Source organism: Chroicocephalus ridibundus, chromosome 28 (assembly GCF_963924245.1).
Source record: "Chroicocephalus ridibundus chromosome 28, bChrRid1.1, whole genome shotgun sequence".
NCBI lineage: Eukaryota > Metazoa > Chordata > Aves > Charadriiformes > Laridae > Chroicocephalus > Chroicocephalus ridibundus.
This window is the reverse complement of record NC_086311.1, coordinates 972,089-988,242: the sequence shown is the minus strand read 5'-3', so window position 1 is coordinate 988,242 and position 16,154 is coordinate 972,089. Positions and strand designations below refer to the sequence as shown.

Below are 16,154 nucleotides of genomic sequence, written 5' to 3'. Positions count from 1 at the left end.
CTCAATAAACGAGTACTGTTTGTTTAAGAAGCTCCTCATCACTGTTCCGGTATTTTTATTAAGTTAATCCCACCATCCTCCTCCATCCCTCAAAGGGAGGTGGGGAGACAGCAGGGCGGCCGCATCCCAAACCCCAACCAGGCTCTGCTGGGATTTACAGAACCAGAGCAACGCCACAACCCACTGGTGCCTCCAAGATACCCACTCAATTTGGAATTTTTTGGGGGTACAGCAGGAGCAAGTCGCCGTGGCTTCGATAAAATCGGCGCCGATAGCGGTTTCTCCGCTCTGCCGTCACAGCTCAGCTTTTCCATGATGTCAGGCACCACCCCAACAGTAACAGGCACCAGTTTGAGCAGCGTTTCTTCCAGCTGGGAGCTTTCACAAGCCTCCTGTACCTCCGACATCCACCCACCATCACCCACCACCCCGCAACCGCGTTCTCTGCGGGCAGCAAGAGGGTTTGCACGACTCGCTTTCCTCCCTTCACAGTCACTTGTCCCTGTGCTAGCAATTGCTACCTTAAAACGATCCCAGCCAAGCCATCGCACGATTTCCCCCCATCGCAAATTCCCCTCTCCCTCAGAATTAAGCTCAAGTTCAAACTGGTTCGACCCAGGTCCAGCCCAAGCCTCCCACTCCCTTTCCTTGAGACTTTTGCCCCCCGGCTCGTGCCCCGTAACTCACCGCTCGGACACGGGGAAAGGCGGTGGGTGCAAACAGCTGGAAAACCACCAATTCCTGTTCTCCCGGCTCCTGTCCCCCGTCCCCACCAGCTCAAGGCTTTTCGGCCCACGCTGAGATGTGCCGTCGCCCTTGCGGTGGCTGAGAATCTCTCGTCCCGTCCCTTGCCTCCTAGAGAGAAACACAGAGAGGATACAAAGCTTTCTAGATGTTTTCCAGCCGAAAAATAAATAAATATTCAGCCAGTGCAGATCGACAGGCGAGACGTCAGAGCCCTCACGCATGACCAAAACGGAGGAAACGCTCCCACCCCCAGCACCATCAACACAAACCAGCTCAACGCAGATTTAATTATCGTAGTTATTTACCACCGATGACCTTCCTCTTCTCCCTCCGGCACCAATAAGGCCAGTGGGGAGCTGGGAGCTGCTCCAGCCTTTGTACCCCCCCTGCCACATCCCCCAAACGAGGTGGCAAAAGGGGGGATGGAGGCAGAGACACATCCCCATCCTCGGGGCTTTTTCTCCTCCTTTCCTCCCTCGCAGCCTTTTTTACACAGTCATTAAACGACTCCCATGCGCTCAGGCTCCTTTTTGAGTTAAACCAGCTGCTTCGGAAGTTCCGCCAAGTAAAAATAATCCAAGGGAGGGTGAGCAGCAGGGGTAGCATCACCACGAGATGACACGGCTGGTTTTTAGGTGATAAATCCCACCACCCTTCCCCAGGAAGGAATATTTTCCAGCTTCCCAGCCAGGGAGCCTTCCCCACGTGAAAGGTTCACTTCCCAGGTCCAAAACAAGAGTTAAAAAAAAAAAAAAAAAAAAAAAAAAAAAAATCAAACACACACACGAGGCCAAAGCTGCTGCTGGTGCCAGGTGCGGCAGATAAGATTGTTTATGGGCTCAACAACCAGAGGGTGAGGACAGATTCTTCCTCCCCCCACGCTGAGGTTTTGGCCAAACGGGCCAGTGGACGGCAACAGATGCTCTCCCTGCACCCCCCCCCGCCACCTCCCGTACACAGAGAAGAGGAGAGAGAAAGAGATTTGTGAGTTTAGAAGGAACTGAACCACTTTAGTGAAATATTAATAATAAAATATAACGGGAATAATGAAATAGAGTACATACAAAGCCAGCTCCCAGGATGACGTCACCGGCAGGCACTGAGAAAGTCTCAGACTGGACTCTGCGACGGATGGGAACTGGATTCCGGAGCTGGAGCAGGGAAACACACAGATCGGGATCAAAGGCAGATGAACAGACAGGGTCCTCCTCGGACGTCAGCCTTGCAGAGAGACAGACTGGCCCTTTGATCCCTCAGCGTTTACACCGGGCGTGGGGCGGACGGGACGGAACACCCCGTCGGTGAGTTTGGGGTCACCCGTCCTGTCCGCTCCTCCCCGCGGCTGGGACCCCCCTGCGCTTTCCCGCTTCCAACCCTCCATCGGGGCAACTAATGAAATTAGCTGACCTCGGCTGTTACAGCAATAAGGGTAAGCAACAGCCGCTCTGTTTACCCTTCCTTGGCACAAATGTAAAGGTTGCTCTTATCACTCTGAGAACAAACCCTTTTCGGCCCAACACGCTGTTAATTTCAGAGAGTTAAAGAGGCCTCGCTAAGAAGTAAAATTACTGACCAGAAAGTTGGTTCTGTTTTACCTCAAACCAGGACACCCCACCATAGTTGCAGGGAAAGGGGCAGGAAGGAGCAAGCGGAGCCAGGGAGGGAGAGGGGGGACGTTCTGGACCTGGTGGAAGATGGTGGTTTCTCCCCTCTACGGCAGCTCCGGGCAGCAGCCTCGCGTTTGCCGCGGGGTGAGCTGGCGAGAGGAGCTGCTCCAGGCAGGAGCTGGGGGACACGGAGGTGTCCGCACAGGGGTGTGTTGGCTCACACAAAGCTGCCCATGGGGGGGCTTTCAGGGCCCCGCTAACCCTCATCCCCCCCCCGCCAGAAGGTGCTGCTGCAGGAGCCCCAGAAGCAGCTGGTGGGTGGCAGGGACACACTCAACCCGGATGGTGGGTGAGGAAACCTCAGCGGATCCCCTGCCACCTACGCAGAAGCTGGGGGGGGACATGAGGGCTGCTGCAAATGGCCCCTTCCCAGTGCTCCCAGTCCATCCAGCCACCAGCACCCCAGTTCAGGCGGCTGTTTTCGTGCAGAGGGGACGGAGGCGGTCCAATACCACCGGGAAGCCCCACCGAGCTTTGCAGCACACTCAGGGCTGAGGAAACCCTATTTTGGGGGGCTTATGCTATAGGGAGAGGCTCTTCGTCACCCGTGATGTGGCAGCTGTCCCGTGTCCCCACGTCCCCCGTGCCCCTCCTCTGCTCAGCAAAGCGGGGTTTGGGTGTTCGCCCTCCTTGGGCTCTGCCGTGGGGTGAGCTCAGGCACCAGGGGTGGAGGTGTTGAGGGAGAGTAGTTCTTTAGCACAAATCAATACATTTTAATTAGTAACTTAGTATTATAATAGGGTGCGATTCGTGCTGTTTGCCGAGCTTTACTGAGTGTGAGCAGCTGGATTTCCTGAAGCCTTTAGGCTGCGATAGAGTTTTTTTTCTTAGTAATTTTTCTTAGTAATTTTTCTTAATTAATTCCTCAATTTACTTTTCTTAGTAACTTTCCTAGAACATGGAGAACTGAAGAGTCCCAGACTCAGGAAAAACACCACCAAAACGTCAGCGTGCCATCAACATCTTTCCCACACCGACAGGGTACACACAGTCCCAGCTGCGAGGAAAATTATTTGCGCTACTGGCATCGCTTTTTAATCCCCCCCCAACCTCTTTTTCTCTCCTTTTTAACCCGCTGCGCTTCCTCCCTGCCTTTGCAACCCCGCTGCCGGCACCGTGCCACCGGCACCCGTCTCCTCCGCTGCCCCTCGGTCCCTTCCCGGGCGAGTTGTGCTGGGCCTGGGGCGAGAGCACGACCTGAGGATGAGGAGGGCACAGGAGGAAGGTTGAGGGGGCCGCTGGCAGGGGCAGGAACCCCAAAGGGGGTGGGATGGGGGGCCCTCAGCCCCCCGGAGCCGTGGAAGGGGGAGGCAGGCAGGGACAGGGACAGCGTGCGCACACAGGCGGGACAGAAGGACGCTCCTTCCAGCCCGCCCTGTTCGCAAACTGGCTTGAAAACACCACACGGAGCCCAGATAACGTCGTTATTCCTTTACAGATGGTCGTTGCTCGACCTCAGCTCCCGCATCCCCCCGCAAAGGGCCTGATCCCGCCCCGTCCCCCAGCGTCTCTCCCGGCCGCAGCCCAGCTCAGAGCTGGGTGGCTGCTTTCTGGCAGATCCACTGCAACGCCGAGCCGCAGCTCTCGGGGCTGATCCTGCCCTCCTTGATCACCCCGCAGGAGCCGCCTTCAGCCGGGGGGCGCAGCTGGAACCTGCGGGTGCGGGAGGGAGCCCACGTCACACACGAAGGTCCCTCGGGTAATGGTGGCGGTGCCCACCCCGACACCCGTCCCTCCCCAAGGCGCTCACCGGCTCGGGTCCAGGCGGGAGCCGTTCAGCCAGGTCCAGCCGTCCCCGGCGTAGAGCCCGATCCAGAAGTAGCCGGCGGGTTTACGGGGGATTTTATTTAGGAAATCCTGTATTGCAGAGGGGGCAGGCGGTGACGCCGATGTGCCACAGGCCACCATCCCAAAACAGGCTCCAGCCCCCGTGTCCCAGGACAGAGCCCCACCGGCATCCCCCACGCGAAGGCACCCAGGGCCGGGTGCTGACCCCAGGTTTCTGGGCAAACCCTCAGTCCTTCCCCAGGTGCCACCGGCCCCGTCCCACATCCCCGATGCCACCGGTCCCTTTACCAGCTCATCCTGGTCCCCCAGCATCAGCAGCTTGGCACCTCGCTTCACACAGTCCTCCCGGCTGGCGCTCCAAGGGTTGATCCCAGTGGACACCCAATAGCACTTGGTCCCACGCAGCGTCCAGTTTGTGGGGCAGAGCATGCACCCCTCGCCCTCTGAAAGACAGGGCCACGTTCAGCCACCAAGAAGCCACCTTGTCCCCTGCATGTCCCAAGGAGGACAAGTGGTTTAGCCTGGTTTGCTCCCCAGGAGGATGGCAATGCCCCGAGCTTTGCTTGGTTCTCTACCGGGGAACAGAAGATTAAGGAATTTGGGCTATAAGGTTTTGGGAAACCTGATGGTGCAGTGATACATCGTGGCCGGGGCAGTCACCTTGTAGATTCGACAAGCAGAGAGCTTCCCTCAGCTCCGAGCAGACGTTCCCCAGGCTGGTGTTGCCATCTCCTACATTCCCACTCACGTTCTTGTGGCTTCCTGGGTTCTCCAACTGCTGGTGGAGAACTGCAAGGGCAGAGCGGGGGAGAGGGATGGGCTCCCCCAAGATCTACCCTCATGTGGCACCAGGGGGCTGCGGGGAAGCGTCTGGGATGGATCCTGACACCGAGTAGGTGCTCAGACCCCTCCAGCCCTCCCCTCATCCTTCCTGGTATCTCAGCCCACCCCAAGCCTTGATCCGAGCATCTCATGGGGGGCGAGAATTGGCCTTGCGGTCCCGACCTCAGACAAGCTCCATTTGGGGTACAGGGTCAACATCTCTGAGCTTACGTCCTCCCCCGGCATTTGCAACCGCCTCCACCGTCTGCCGCTTTCCACTGCCAGCAGGATGTGTTACCTCCACCCTCTGCATGAGATCGCACATGAGATACGGAGGCATCAAGCTGGACGGCGGCAGAAAGCCCCGTAAGCCTCTGACCACCGCGGAAGTGGTCTCTGCTGCAAAACAAGCTGTACCAGCCTTATCTGCGCAGCTCAGAGGGGCCTGATGCAAGGGTGAAGGCCTCCTCACCACCTTCTGACTACCCCTTGCAGCCTGGTGTGCCCCCAGCAGATTGATTTTGGGGTCTCTCTGGCACCGAGCCCACACGAAGTTCAAATCGTCATCCCCAGATCACTGCTGGTCGTGGATCTCCTCCCCCTTTGGAGGATCTCACCAAGATCTATCAGACATTTGAGTCTCCCTTCCACCTGCTCAGTGTGGTCTGGGGGTGCTGGGGCCCAGAACAGATGCCACCAGCAACGTCACACCCAGCACAAAACTAATTTTGGCAGGGCTCTGTGCAACCCTGAGCTTGGACACGGGGTGACAAATCCTGACCCTGACACCGCTGATAAGTTTCCAGTGGTTTCTCCTTGCTGGCCAACTAACAGTCAACTCTCGTCCACCCATCAGATCTAAGAAATGCTGATAAAAACCCACTTCCCATACCTTGCACTGATGTGCATCAGCCAGTGCTCATCATAAAAAGCAGATCTGCCTCCTATGCAAGCCCCCGGGCCGGCACCCCAGGAGCAGGGACCCTCTCCTTGCATGGTCCCCTCTTTGGGTTGTCCTTTGGTTGTCCCCGTGCTGCCAAGCGGAGCTACTCACGCAAGCATCCCATCGCCACCACGGCCACTCCGAGGAGGAGGTTCCCAGTCCAGCCGGTCCAGAGCGCAGTTCGGTGCCACTGGGGACAACCTGATGCTGCAAGGGAGATATGTTAGGATAAAAAAAAAAAACAAAAAAAAACAAAAAAAAAAAACAAAAAAACCCCACCAAACAACACTGCCCCAATTCTGCATCCAACGAGCCAGATCTGCAGAGCAGATTTGGGCTATTTTCTCCCCAAAAGCCCTCCGTGGTGGTGCTGCTCATTGTTCAAAAGCTGTGGTCAATCGTCGGCATTTCACCACTACCACTCTCCTCCATTTCACACTGATCCTGCTGGCACCAAGGCAGAGTGGCTCGTGATGAGGTTGGGTTGGTTTTACCCAGATATCCAAAACTTTGAAAATCGGGAATTTCCTAGATGTTATACATAAGCCGTTAGAAAGGGTGAAGTCAAGGTTAGAGGTGGGCCAAGATAGGAGTTGCGCCCCATCACGGCATCCCTTCCCTGCGCTAGGGTGAAACTGCTAAACCTGGATGGACCAAGCTCTCCAAGGAGACTTCATCTGACCAGCCCCATCCTCCCCCAGCTCCACTCTGCCCAAGGAAGCGCCGAGACAGAATCAAAAGGGATATGTTTGGTGGAAATCAGGAATTCTTGCAAAAAAGAGAGTGCAGCGTGTTGACTGAAGAGGTCCTCACCAGGCAGAGGTCCCTTCCAGAGGAGGAAAAAGCAAAAATTTAACCTTTTGCTGTTTTTTTTATCCCCCATAAGCCAGAAACCAAAACTAGAGTCAGCAGGAAAAGAGCATGAAGCTGCACAGCAAGGCAGAGGAGGAAGGAAACAAGGCGTGAAACACCCCTGCAAGGGCAGGAAAGATGGACCAGGAGTATCGAGACATGGATCAGGGCATCTGCGGACAGCAGCTGTCCTGAGAGCGCGTGAATTCGGGCAGGTTCGGAGCCTTTGCTGGCTGGGTGGGTGGGGGGGATTTCTTCTTCCATCACACCAGGACCAGAACTGTCCCTCGGGATGGGTTTTAAGAACCAGCCCCTGAAAACATTTCAAAAAAAAAAAAAAAAACCAAACAAAAAAAACCCACAAAACAAAACCCTGCAGCCATTTCAAGACAAAACTCCTGACGGAATCCCTTATCTCACCCCGCCGCAGCCGTGGACACCTTCCCCTCCCGCACCACCCAGGGGGTGGGAGTCTCCCAACACAACCACAGCCCAAAAACCACCAAAAGTCCCCCCAAAAAAACCCATGCTGCACTTACTGCCAGGCTGAGGAAGTGAATGCAGGTTCCTGTGGCGTTTCCCAGGACCAATAGCCAGGTCAGCGTAAGTGATTTCTTCAGCCATCGCGGGAGAGGCGAGAGGAGCACCCAGACGTGCCTCGGGCTCCAAGGGTGGCAATCCAGCAGTCGGCAAATACGGTTTTTCGGAGGTTTGTCACTCCTCCCAGATCCGCTTTGAGAGCTCCTCTCCAAGCTAGAGGTCTGCGAGGGGAAGCGCGAGCCTCTGAATGCGCATCAAGCAAAAAAAAAAAAAAAGCGCATTCGATGCGCTGGCCAGCCTGAAAATGAAACTTTATGCAGCTTCTGCTGAATTAAGCCAGGGAAAACGAGTTCACATCAAGGGAAGTAACATCTGATAGCATCAAGAAGCCTTTTCTATTCATATTCTAAACCAAATGTCCCCTTTAGTAATAAAAAAGCCCAAAGAAACCCAAAACATGCGGTTCTGCAAAAAGGCAAATCCGGACTTTGCTCCACTCCGTCCAAATTTGTCGTTTTGCGTGAAAAACAAGGTGTCATTGCCAGAATGATGCAGAGACTCCACGATCTCCCAGAACATTCCCAGCAGGATAGTAAAAACTGTGATTTTTACGAAAGAAAATAAAGCCAGATCCCTTCTACCCTCATGTCCTCCCTTTAGCTACACAAAAGGTGTTTTCCAGCCTTAGCTACTGCTTCTTCTCCCCACCCAAACCCATTCCAGTATCGCCACCTTCTCCCCGCTACCGATTTCTCTGTAATCCCACTGATTTTCCAGCCTGGGTTTTGAACACAACGTAATTTCACCGCTCTGCGGAGTGAGCAGGGGACAACAACCCTGGGAGACTCTTTGGAAATAAGGGGGAGGGACAGAAAATAGTCCAAACAGCTCAAAAAAAAAAATCAATTTGTATCTCCTTCATGCCTTGTTTTCAAGTCACTTCCAAGAGACAGTCAGCATCTACCTTTGGAAACTGGGATGGGACCATAGAATCATAGAATCATTTAGGTTGGAAAAGACCCTTGGGATCATCGAGTCCAACCATCAACCCCACTCGACAAAGTTCTCCCCTACACCACATCCCCCAACACCACATCTAAAGGACTCTTAAACGCATCCAGGGATGGTGACCCCACCACCCCCCCGGGCAGCCTATTCCAGGGTCTGACCACTCTTTCTGGGAAGAATTTTTTCCTAATGTCCAGTCTAAACCTACCCTGCTGCAGCTTGAAGCCATTCCCTCTTGTTCTCTCGCTAATTACCTGTGAGAAGAGACCAGCACCAACCTCTCTACAATGGCCTTCCAAGTAGTTGTAGAGAGCGATGAGGTCTCCCCTCAGCCTCCTCTTCCTCTAAACAGTCCCAGCTCCTCCAATCGCTCCTCATAAGATTGATTCTGCAGCCCCTTCACCAGCTTCGTTGCCCTCCTCTGCGCTCGCTCCAGCACCTCAACTCACTGGAGGCCAGGAAAGACAGAAAAGCAAATAAACCCCCAAAATGATAGGAAATCTAGCTATAAAGGTGGGAGGTGACATCCTTCCCAGCTTGTTTGGAAGACTTGCTCATCTTTTTCCGCACTCAGACTGAGGAACCCCACACAAGGATCTTCCAACCCCAGGGAGGCAGAAACCACACTGTCGGAAGAGAAGCCAGATGCTTCTGGCCCTACTGAAGCCTCCAAAAATGAGGGATTTGACCCCATTTAGGAGAAAGCAGTTTCTCTGGGCAGCAAACTCACTCCAGAGTTGCACAGAGGCAAAGCAACCAAAAAAGAGCTCTAAAGAGAGCAGCCAACACTGCAAACTTGACACCTGCAGCCTCATTAAGCTATTTGTTTTTTTAATTTTCACAGCTAGGAACAGCAAACCCAGCAGGGTGCTGAGCAGGATTCCTCCTCTTTGCACCAAGAGCAGCAGGAAGGAATCCAGCAGGGCAGGAAGGTGGGTGCTCAGCCACGCTGGTTGCTCCAGAGGGACCAGTTGACCCACGGTGCCCAGTCCGGGCTGAACGGGGGTGGAGGCAGACAGAGCAAAGTGGGGGAAACATGAGCTGAACCACGGCGCCTGAGCCGCCCACGCCAGCCATCACCCTGTTCCGAGCAGCTCAGTGCGGACACTATTTCCACAACAGTCCCCACCTCCCCCCTGAGGCAGAACGGCTGCCAGAAGGGCAACCCAGGGACGGGCAGAGCCGGGGCCGCCACCGGCCCGGGTGCCCTCGGCCCCGGGGAAAAGGCCCCTCGCCAAGGGGGGCTCCTGCATCACCCCCCCTGCACTCACCACAGCCTGCCCTCACACCGGGGCTCTGCACACTCCCAGCCGGGCCGGCATCCTCAGCGGGGGCGAAGGTGGAGAGGAAGCAGCACTGCGAGCGCTAAGGTAAGCACAGGGAGGGAAAAAAGGAATTAGGAAGAAAATAGGAAGAAATCTGGCAGGAAGGAGAGAAAAAGAGCCTGCCCATGGCAGAAGCCTCCAGGAGAGAGTTTGCCAGCTCAGGAAGAACAAGCCAAAGCAAAGCAAGGCAGGACTGCCCCAAGAGGACTCCTCTCCCATCCCCACTGCCCTCCCAAGCTCTAACTGGGATGATGGGGATGGACGGACTGGGAGCACTGGGAAGGGGCCCTCCCGCACAGCCACCACACCAGCACCACGCTGGAAGGGGACACGGCCAGGTTTGGTCACCCACCACCCTTGGCTGGGTCAGCCACCAACACCCACGGCTGCTTTCGGCTGCTGCTGGGGCTCCTGCAGCTCCACCTTCCCAAGGGGCCAGGATTTGGGGAGCCCCCTGAGAGCCCCCATGGGCAGGAAAACACAGGGGAATGGGGAGGGGCTCCAGCCACCCCCTCCCACCACCAGCACCCCACACTGCCAGGGCTGGAGGGAGAAGACCCTGGGGGGCAGCCGCCCCCTCACAGCCGTGTCCTCCAATGCTCCCAAAGACAGGATGGAAAGTGTCCCCGGGGGCGAGGAGGGGAGGGGACAGGGCTGCCTCCAGCAGACCTCTGCCCCAGCAGGAGAGAAACACTCGTAGAAATAAATCATATTTTAATAAATAATACAGTGGAAATAACAGCGGAAAAAAAAGCTTCAGCGTGATTCAGACTGACACTCATGGGTGCAGCGCAAGGGCCACTTCACCCCCGGTGCTATGTCCCCTCTGCGCTGCACAGGAATTCACCCTGTTTTCATAAAACCATTCAGTATAGAAAAAATATATCACTCTGACTCAGACTCTAGCTCTCATAGGAGCCCCATAAGGGCCACTTCACCCCCTGTCTCTGTGTCCCCTCTGCCCTGCACAGGGACCTGCACCGACCTTTCTGCACCCAGCTCATCTGGCAGTAAGTGCTCCAGCTCCATTACCAGAGTTCAAAAGCAGGTCTGTGCAATTTGTGAGAGAAGCAAGATGAGTTCTGCGGTGGTCCCAGGACGAAAAAGAAATCAGTTCCATGCTTGAGGCGCCAGTGGAGGCAGTACATGGCAGCTCCCACCACATCTCAAAACCTGCAGGGCCAACCTGGACGAGCAGTTGAGGGAAGGACCTCTCTACACCTCTCTGCACCGGTGGAAGAGGTGAAGCTGTGAGGCCCCACCGTGGAGAACAGCCTTTATCCATCACCTCTCTCACATCAGCGCTTGGGCTTGCTGCAGATGTACGGCCGTGACTGGGAGCAGCCTGCACTCGCGACAGCCCCGTCATACAAATACACACACTCTCCTTGGCCGTGGACCTCAAACCTGCAACAAGCAGCACAGGCACCGCTGGCACCGTGGGGGTCATGGTTGTCCCCTCAAGCACCAGGAGGAGACAAGGGCTGCCTGTGAGGGCACCGTCCCACCGCAGGATGGTCTCCCCACAACCCCAGCTCCCAACAGGACTCACGTCTGGTTGAAGCTGCTGCCATCCACCCACTGCAGGCGCTCGCCCTGTCTCCGCAGCCCAAGCCAGTAATCAACGTTGCCCTTGAGGCGCCAGAGGAACTCCTGGGCAGAAGAGAGAGAAGCCAACAGTCAGGAGCTGCTACCAGTCCCACACCAGTCCCTCTCCCAGCCCCATGCTGGTCCCTACCCCTTGCAGGCAGCCCCAGCCCCACATAGCTACCACCAGCCCTGGGATGGCAGCAGCTCCCACCCCACGCCAGCTCCAACAAGCTCCAGAGCTGCTGCAGGAGCTCACCAGCCCGACCAGCGCTCTCGCTCCTTCTCTGACACAGCTCGGCTCCAGCCCCAGCTCTGCACCCAGCCCAGGAACCCCACAAACCCCCGCAACAGCCCCTCACTCACCATCTCCCCCTCCCTCCTGGGCATGGCCAGCGAGGCCCCATGCGAGGAGCACTGCTCCTGGCTCCACTCCCAGCTCCCCTCAGCCCTCGACAGGTAGTAGCAGACATTGCGGTACCCGACCCAGTCATCAGGACAGGCCAGCACCAGAGCCGCAGGCACAGCTGGATCCCCTCCACGTCTTCCTGCTGGAGAGGGAAGGGCAGAGGATTGGGCTCCGCAGGGACCAGGGGACACAGCCCTGCGGGGCAGGGAAGGAGGCAGCCGCTCCTCCCTTACCTGTGAGTACAGCAACAGCCACGGCCAGAGCCAGCACCAGAACCACCAGCACAGCCAGCACCACGACCCACACTGGATGGAGCGTGGGGCACTTGCCTGGAGGGGGAAAGAGCCACTCGGGGTGACGACAGTGCTGTCCCCCTCCCAGCCCTGCCACCCCCAGCACCAGCTGCCCAGGGAACTCAGGATGGACACCCCCACACACACTCAGCTGCAGCTTCTCAATCCCCTCCCCGGGCACAGCAACTGCCATCGGGCCATTCCCAGCGGGCAGCAAGGGACAGTCACACAGAGCGGGGACAAGGCTGTCACCCCACACACACTGGGGGACAGCCCGCAGCAGGAGAGCTGCCAGGCAGAGAGAGATGGGGGGCTGCTACAGCCCCCCACTGAAGACAGAGTACAATATGACACCTTTCCCAGACAGCTGGAAGAAGCCTCCCACTTGCAGCCACAGTCTTCCTGGACTGGCACTGCCACAGGAACACTGTCCCCTCCCAACAGGTCACAGGGGTTGTCCTTCACTCACCCAGGTCTCTTCTGCACGTCCTTTCATCTGTAGTCACAGGCGCCTCTGGGTGGTGGGATTTGCCTCCGTCCTTGGCACGCAGGGGCTCTTCCACGTTCCCATCACTGAAGCAGAACCCGTTCTTCTCCCCTCCGTCCTTGGGATGCAGGGGCTCTTCCACGTTCCCATCATTGAAGCAGAACCCGTTCTTCTCCCCCATGGCACCCTGAAAAGTTAAATCAATTTGCTCACAACAAGCAGGATCTTGGCTGTTTCAAGCCAGGCTTAGATCCAGTTTCACCACTACTGCTCTTATTATTGTGCTGGGAGATTGCAGAGAACATGACACAGTAGATGGGGATGATTAATTCTGATAGGTGACTGGTACGACACCTGGCTATCAAACGTCAGCCATAAACTCACAGTAACACCATACCTCGGTCCCAGCTGTCCCAGCACCCTCCCCACCACCCTGCGCGCACCCTTCCCAGACAGGCCACAGAGCACTCGCAGCTGGCAGCATTGCCTTTCCCAGCACTCAGCCCCCCTGCTCCACCATCAGAGGGATCCTGGCCTGGGAATGGGGGGGTCCAGGGTCCCCTGAACACCTCTGCTGAGCTGTTCTCTGCTCACCACAGCAACTAGACACTACCACCAGCAGCCCCAGCACCCCAGGCTGGGGCAGGGGCGAGATGTGGAGCCTTTGGTGATGGAAACTCCATGATCCTGGGAGTGGTGGGATGAAGGGAGCCTCAGCAAAACCTCTTGTGGGTGCTTCAGAGAAAGACTCAAGTCAGGGTGAGGGAGGGAGCAACACAGATCCAAGAGGAAAACACACAGCCCTACAGTTTCTGTTTCCCCACGACTTACCTGACCAAGCCCTACACATCTGATGAAGGCGGGGTCAAGACAGAAAACAAAACTCACTACAGGTCCTGCAGCAGAAACTCCCTGACCCACATGCAAACACCACCAGCAGGAACAGAGTTACAAAACAGGCTCAACTGGTCAAACGACACAGGACTATAAACCCCAGAGCTGTTTCTCTGGGCTTGGGCAAAGTAGCTCCTGCCCTGCCAGATGCAGCCCAGCACCTTTAAGAGACTGTGTAACTGAGTATTTTCGTTGGATTTCAACAAGCCAGCTTCCTGACAGAAAAAAACAGAAGTGGCTCCTCCCTGCAACGGCCCCAAGAGAAGGAAGCTTCAAACAAAACAGAAAAACAAGGGGACCGTGGAAGGGGATCCTGGAACTAGACCGTCCCTGCCTGGGAAAGCCCTCGCGGGACCAAGCCCTCCCAGGAACCCAGCGCAGCCCGAGGGAGCCCCGGGGCCGGAGACAGCAGGGGAGCCCGAGCTCAGGCGACGGAGCTCCGGCCAGCAGCGGGGCCCTGCCCGGGGAGCGGCTTCCCGACCCCAGAGGGAGGCGGGCAATGACTAGCGGGGGCGCACGGGGAGCTCCAGCCCGCCGGGTTTCCTTCCCCACAGCGAGCGGCCGGGCCCTACCTACCGCACGGACAGATCCGAGCTCCGCCGCTTCGCTGCCGCCGCTCCTCAGCGAGAACGGAGGGACGCCCTATTCGTACCCTGGCGCGGCCCACCCACCGCTGCCGCCAATCAGCGCGCGAGGACGAGGAGTGGCGGCAGAGGTAGCCAATCAGAGCGCTGCCTTGAGCTCCCCTCCGGAGCTGCCCCTCGCCTGATGCTCCGCCCGGCCCCAGCCCCGCCGTTTTGGGTAGAAATTCCATCCTTTTAAGAGGCCATCGTTTGCGAGGCCGCGAATCGGGGCGAAGCACTTCCACGCTCTCTGTCACGTTCTTCCCAGCCCGGGCCATTTTGGTCATTTTTAGCCACCGCAGCCGCGATGGAAACGCCCTTCCCTCCCCGGTGCGGCCATCGGGCTCTGGGGTGACAGGGCCCGCGCGCTCCATTAATGTGTTTTAGCGAGAGATTTAAGTTGTTTAGCGTTGTTCAGTCAGGCAGCGGGGGAACCCGAGCTCAGCCGGCGGAGCTCCGGGCAGCAGCGCGGCCCTGCGAGGGGAGCGGCTCCCCGGCCCCGCAGGGAGGCAGGCAGTGAAGAGTGGGGGCGCACGGGAAGCGCCAGCCCAGCGGTCTCCCTTCCCCACAGCGGGCGACCGGGACCCAGCAGCGCCCACAGACGAGCCCTACCTGCAACACAGACAGCAACGAGGCTCCGCCTCCGCCTCCGCCTCCGCCTCCGCCTCCGCCTCCGCCTCCGCCTCCGCCTCCGCCTCCGCCTCCGCCTCCGCCTCCGCCTCCGCCTCCGCCTCCGCCTCCGCCTCCGCCTCCGCCTCCGCCTCCGCCTCCGCCTCCGCCTCCGCCTCCGCCTCCGCCTCCGCCTCCGCCTCCGCCTCCGCCTCCGCCTCCGCCTCCGCCTCCGCCTCCGCCTCCGCCTCCGCCTCCGCCTCCCTCAGCTCCGCTCCCACCGCGCAGTGACTGACAGACTCGGTATTTATAGCTCCGGAACAGCCCGCCCACCGCTCCGGCCAATCAGCGCGCAAGGACTCGGAGTGGCGGCAGAGACAGCCAATCGGAGCGCTGCATTCAACTCCCCTCAGCAGCGGCCCCTCGCCCCGCTTTCAGCCCGCCGTTTCGGGTGGATATTGCACCGTTTCAGTGAGGCCGCGCAGCGGCGCGAGGGGTTTTCCCAAGCTCTGTTACGCCCGGGCCATTTTAGGTAGAAAGTTGTTTATTTTAGCCCCCACAGCCACGATGGAAACCCCCCTTCCTCTCCAGTGCAGCCGTCAGTCCCCAGCACGCTGGGGCCTGTGCGTGCTGTCAGCGAGCTTTGGTGAGGCACATTAATTGTTTAGCGCAAATAAGTAAGTTTTAATAAGGACAAAGTTGTGCGCTGCAGTGCCATGAGGCAGGAGAACTTTTCTGCGAGCCTTTAACTCCTCGGGCCAAAAGTTCCTTCCCAGCCGGCAACTCCAGGGAACCGACGGGTGCGCCTTTGACTCCTTCACGGTACAAAACCAGCCAGGCGGTGTGGGGATTCCAGTAAATTATAAGAACAGCCGCACTCCTAAGAGCTGATGTGTACATTAGGGACACGTGGACGGAGGGGTGGAGGAGACAGCCCAGCCTAGAGTTCAACTTCCCTCTTTTCGGGTTTGCAGTAAATACTCACGCTGCCTCCGCGTTTCTCTGGGGTGATAACTGGGGCTCGAGGGGGCTCGACTCTCCCCGGCCTTCCAGTCCTCAAGGTGTCTGCCCAAGCGGCACGAGCTCCTTGACAAATATCTTCTCCACCAATGGAGGAGCTCCTCCCAAACCTCGCCTAAGCTCAGGGGAGTCTCCTCCGCTCCTTTGGCTGGCCTCCAGCAGGTTCCCCTCCTCTCCCCTCGTCCCGGCAGGAGCGAAGCTCGGCTTTGCCAGGCTCTCCCCAGGGGGAACGGGCACCCAGGCGAACAGCGATGGGCGTCTGTCGCAGCGCGGGCTGGGATGGGGTTGACTTTCTTGCTGGCAGCTGGTGTAGGGTGGGATGGTTTGGGTGGGGGATGAGAGACAGCGAGGAGAGCGCACGGATGGATCTGGCTGTGGCTGGGCAGCCAAGGCCTGGTCTGCTCCTCACACCGCCCCGCCAGCGAGTGGGCTGGGGGGGCCACCGAAAGTTGGGCCAAAACCTGTTACTCTTCCCATTCTCTCCCCCATCCCAGCCGGGGGAAGCAAGAGAGGGGCTGCGTGGTCCTGGACAGGGTTAAA

At 57.7% G+C, this 16,154-nt stretch overlaps 2 protein-coding genes across 2 annotated transcripts; both read right to left on the bottom strand.

Moving 5' to 3' along the window:
- Positions 1-795: 795 nt before the first annotated feature.
- On the bottom strand, positions 796-10,818 carry LOC134507857 (killer cell lectin-like receptor subfamily B member 1B allele B). The gene is made up of 8 exons (XM_063318814.1): positions 10,678-10,818; positions 7,359-7,602; positions 6,079-6,174; positions 4,863-4,991; positions 4,491-4,645; positions 4,165-4,271; positions 1,812-4,067; positions 796-855 (listed from the first exon to the last, which is right to left on the bottom strand). Exons 2-7 carry the CDS (start codon positions 7,441-7,443, stop codon positions 3,944-3,946), a joined length of 696 nt encoding a protein of 231 aa, XP_063174884.1. The 5' UTR covers positions 7,444-7,602; positions 10,678-10,818; the 3' UTR covers positions 796-855; positions 1,812-3,943.
- On the bottom strand, positions 10,390-14,648 carry LOC134507860 (early activation antigen CD69-like). Its single transcript, XM_063318820.1, has 6 exons — positions 14,598-14,648; positions 12,451-12,655; positions 11,922-12,017; positions 11,646-11,830; positions 11,245-11,345; positions 10,390-11,099 (listed from the first exon to the last, which is right to left on the bottom strand). The coding sequence occupies exons 2-6, from the start codon at positions 12,647-12,649 to the stop codon at positions 10,991-10,993; spliced, it is 690 nt and encodes a 229-aa protein (XP_063174890.1). The 5' UTR covers positions 12,650-12,655; positions 14,598-14,648; the 3' UTR covers positions 10,390-10,990.
- Between the last annotated feature and the right edge of the window lie 1,506 nt (positions 14,649-16,154).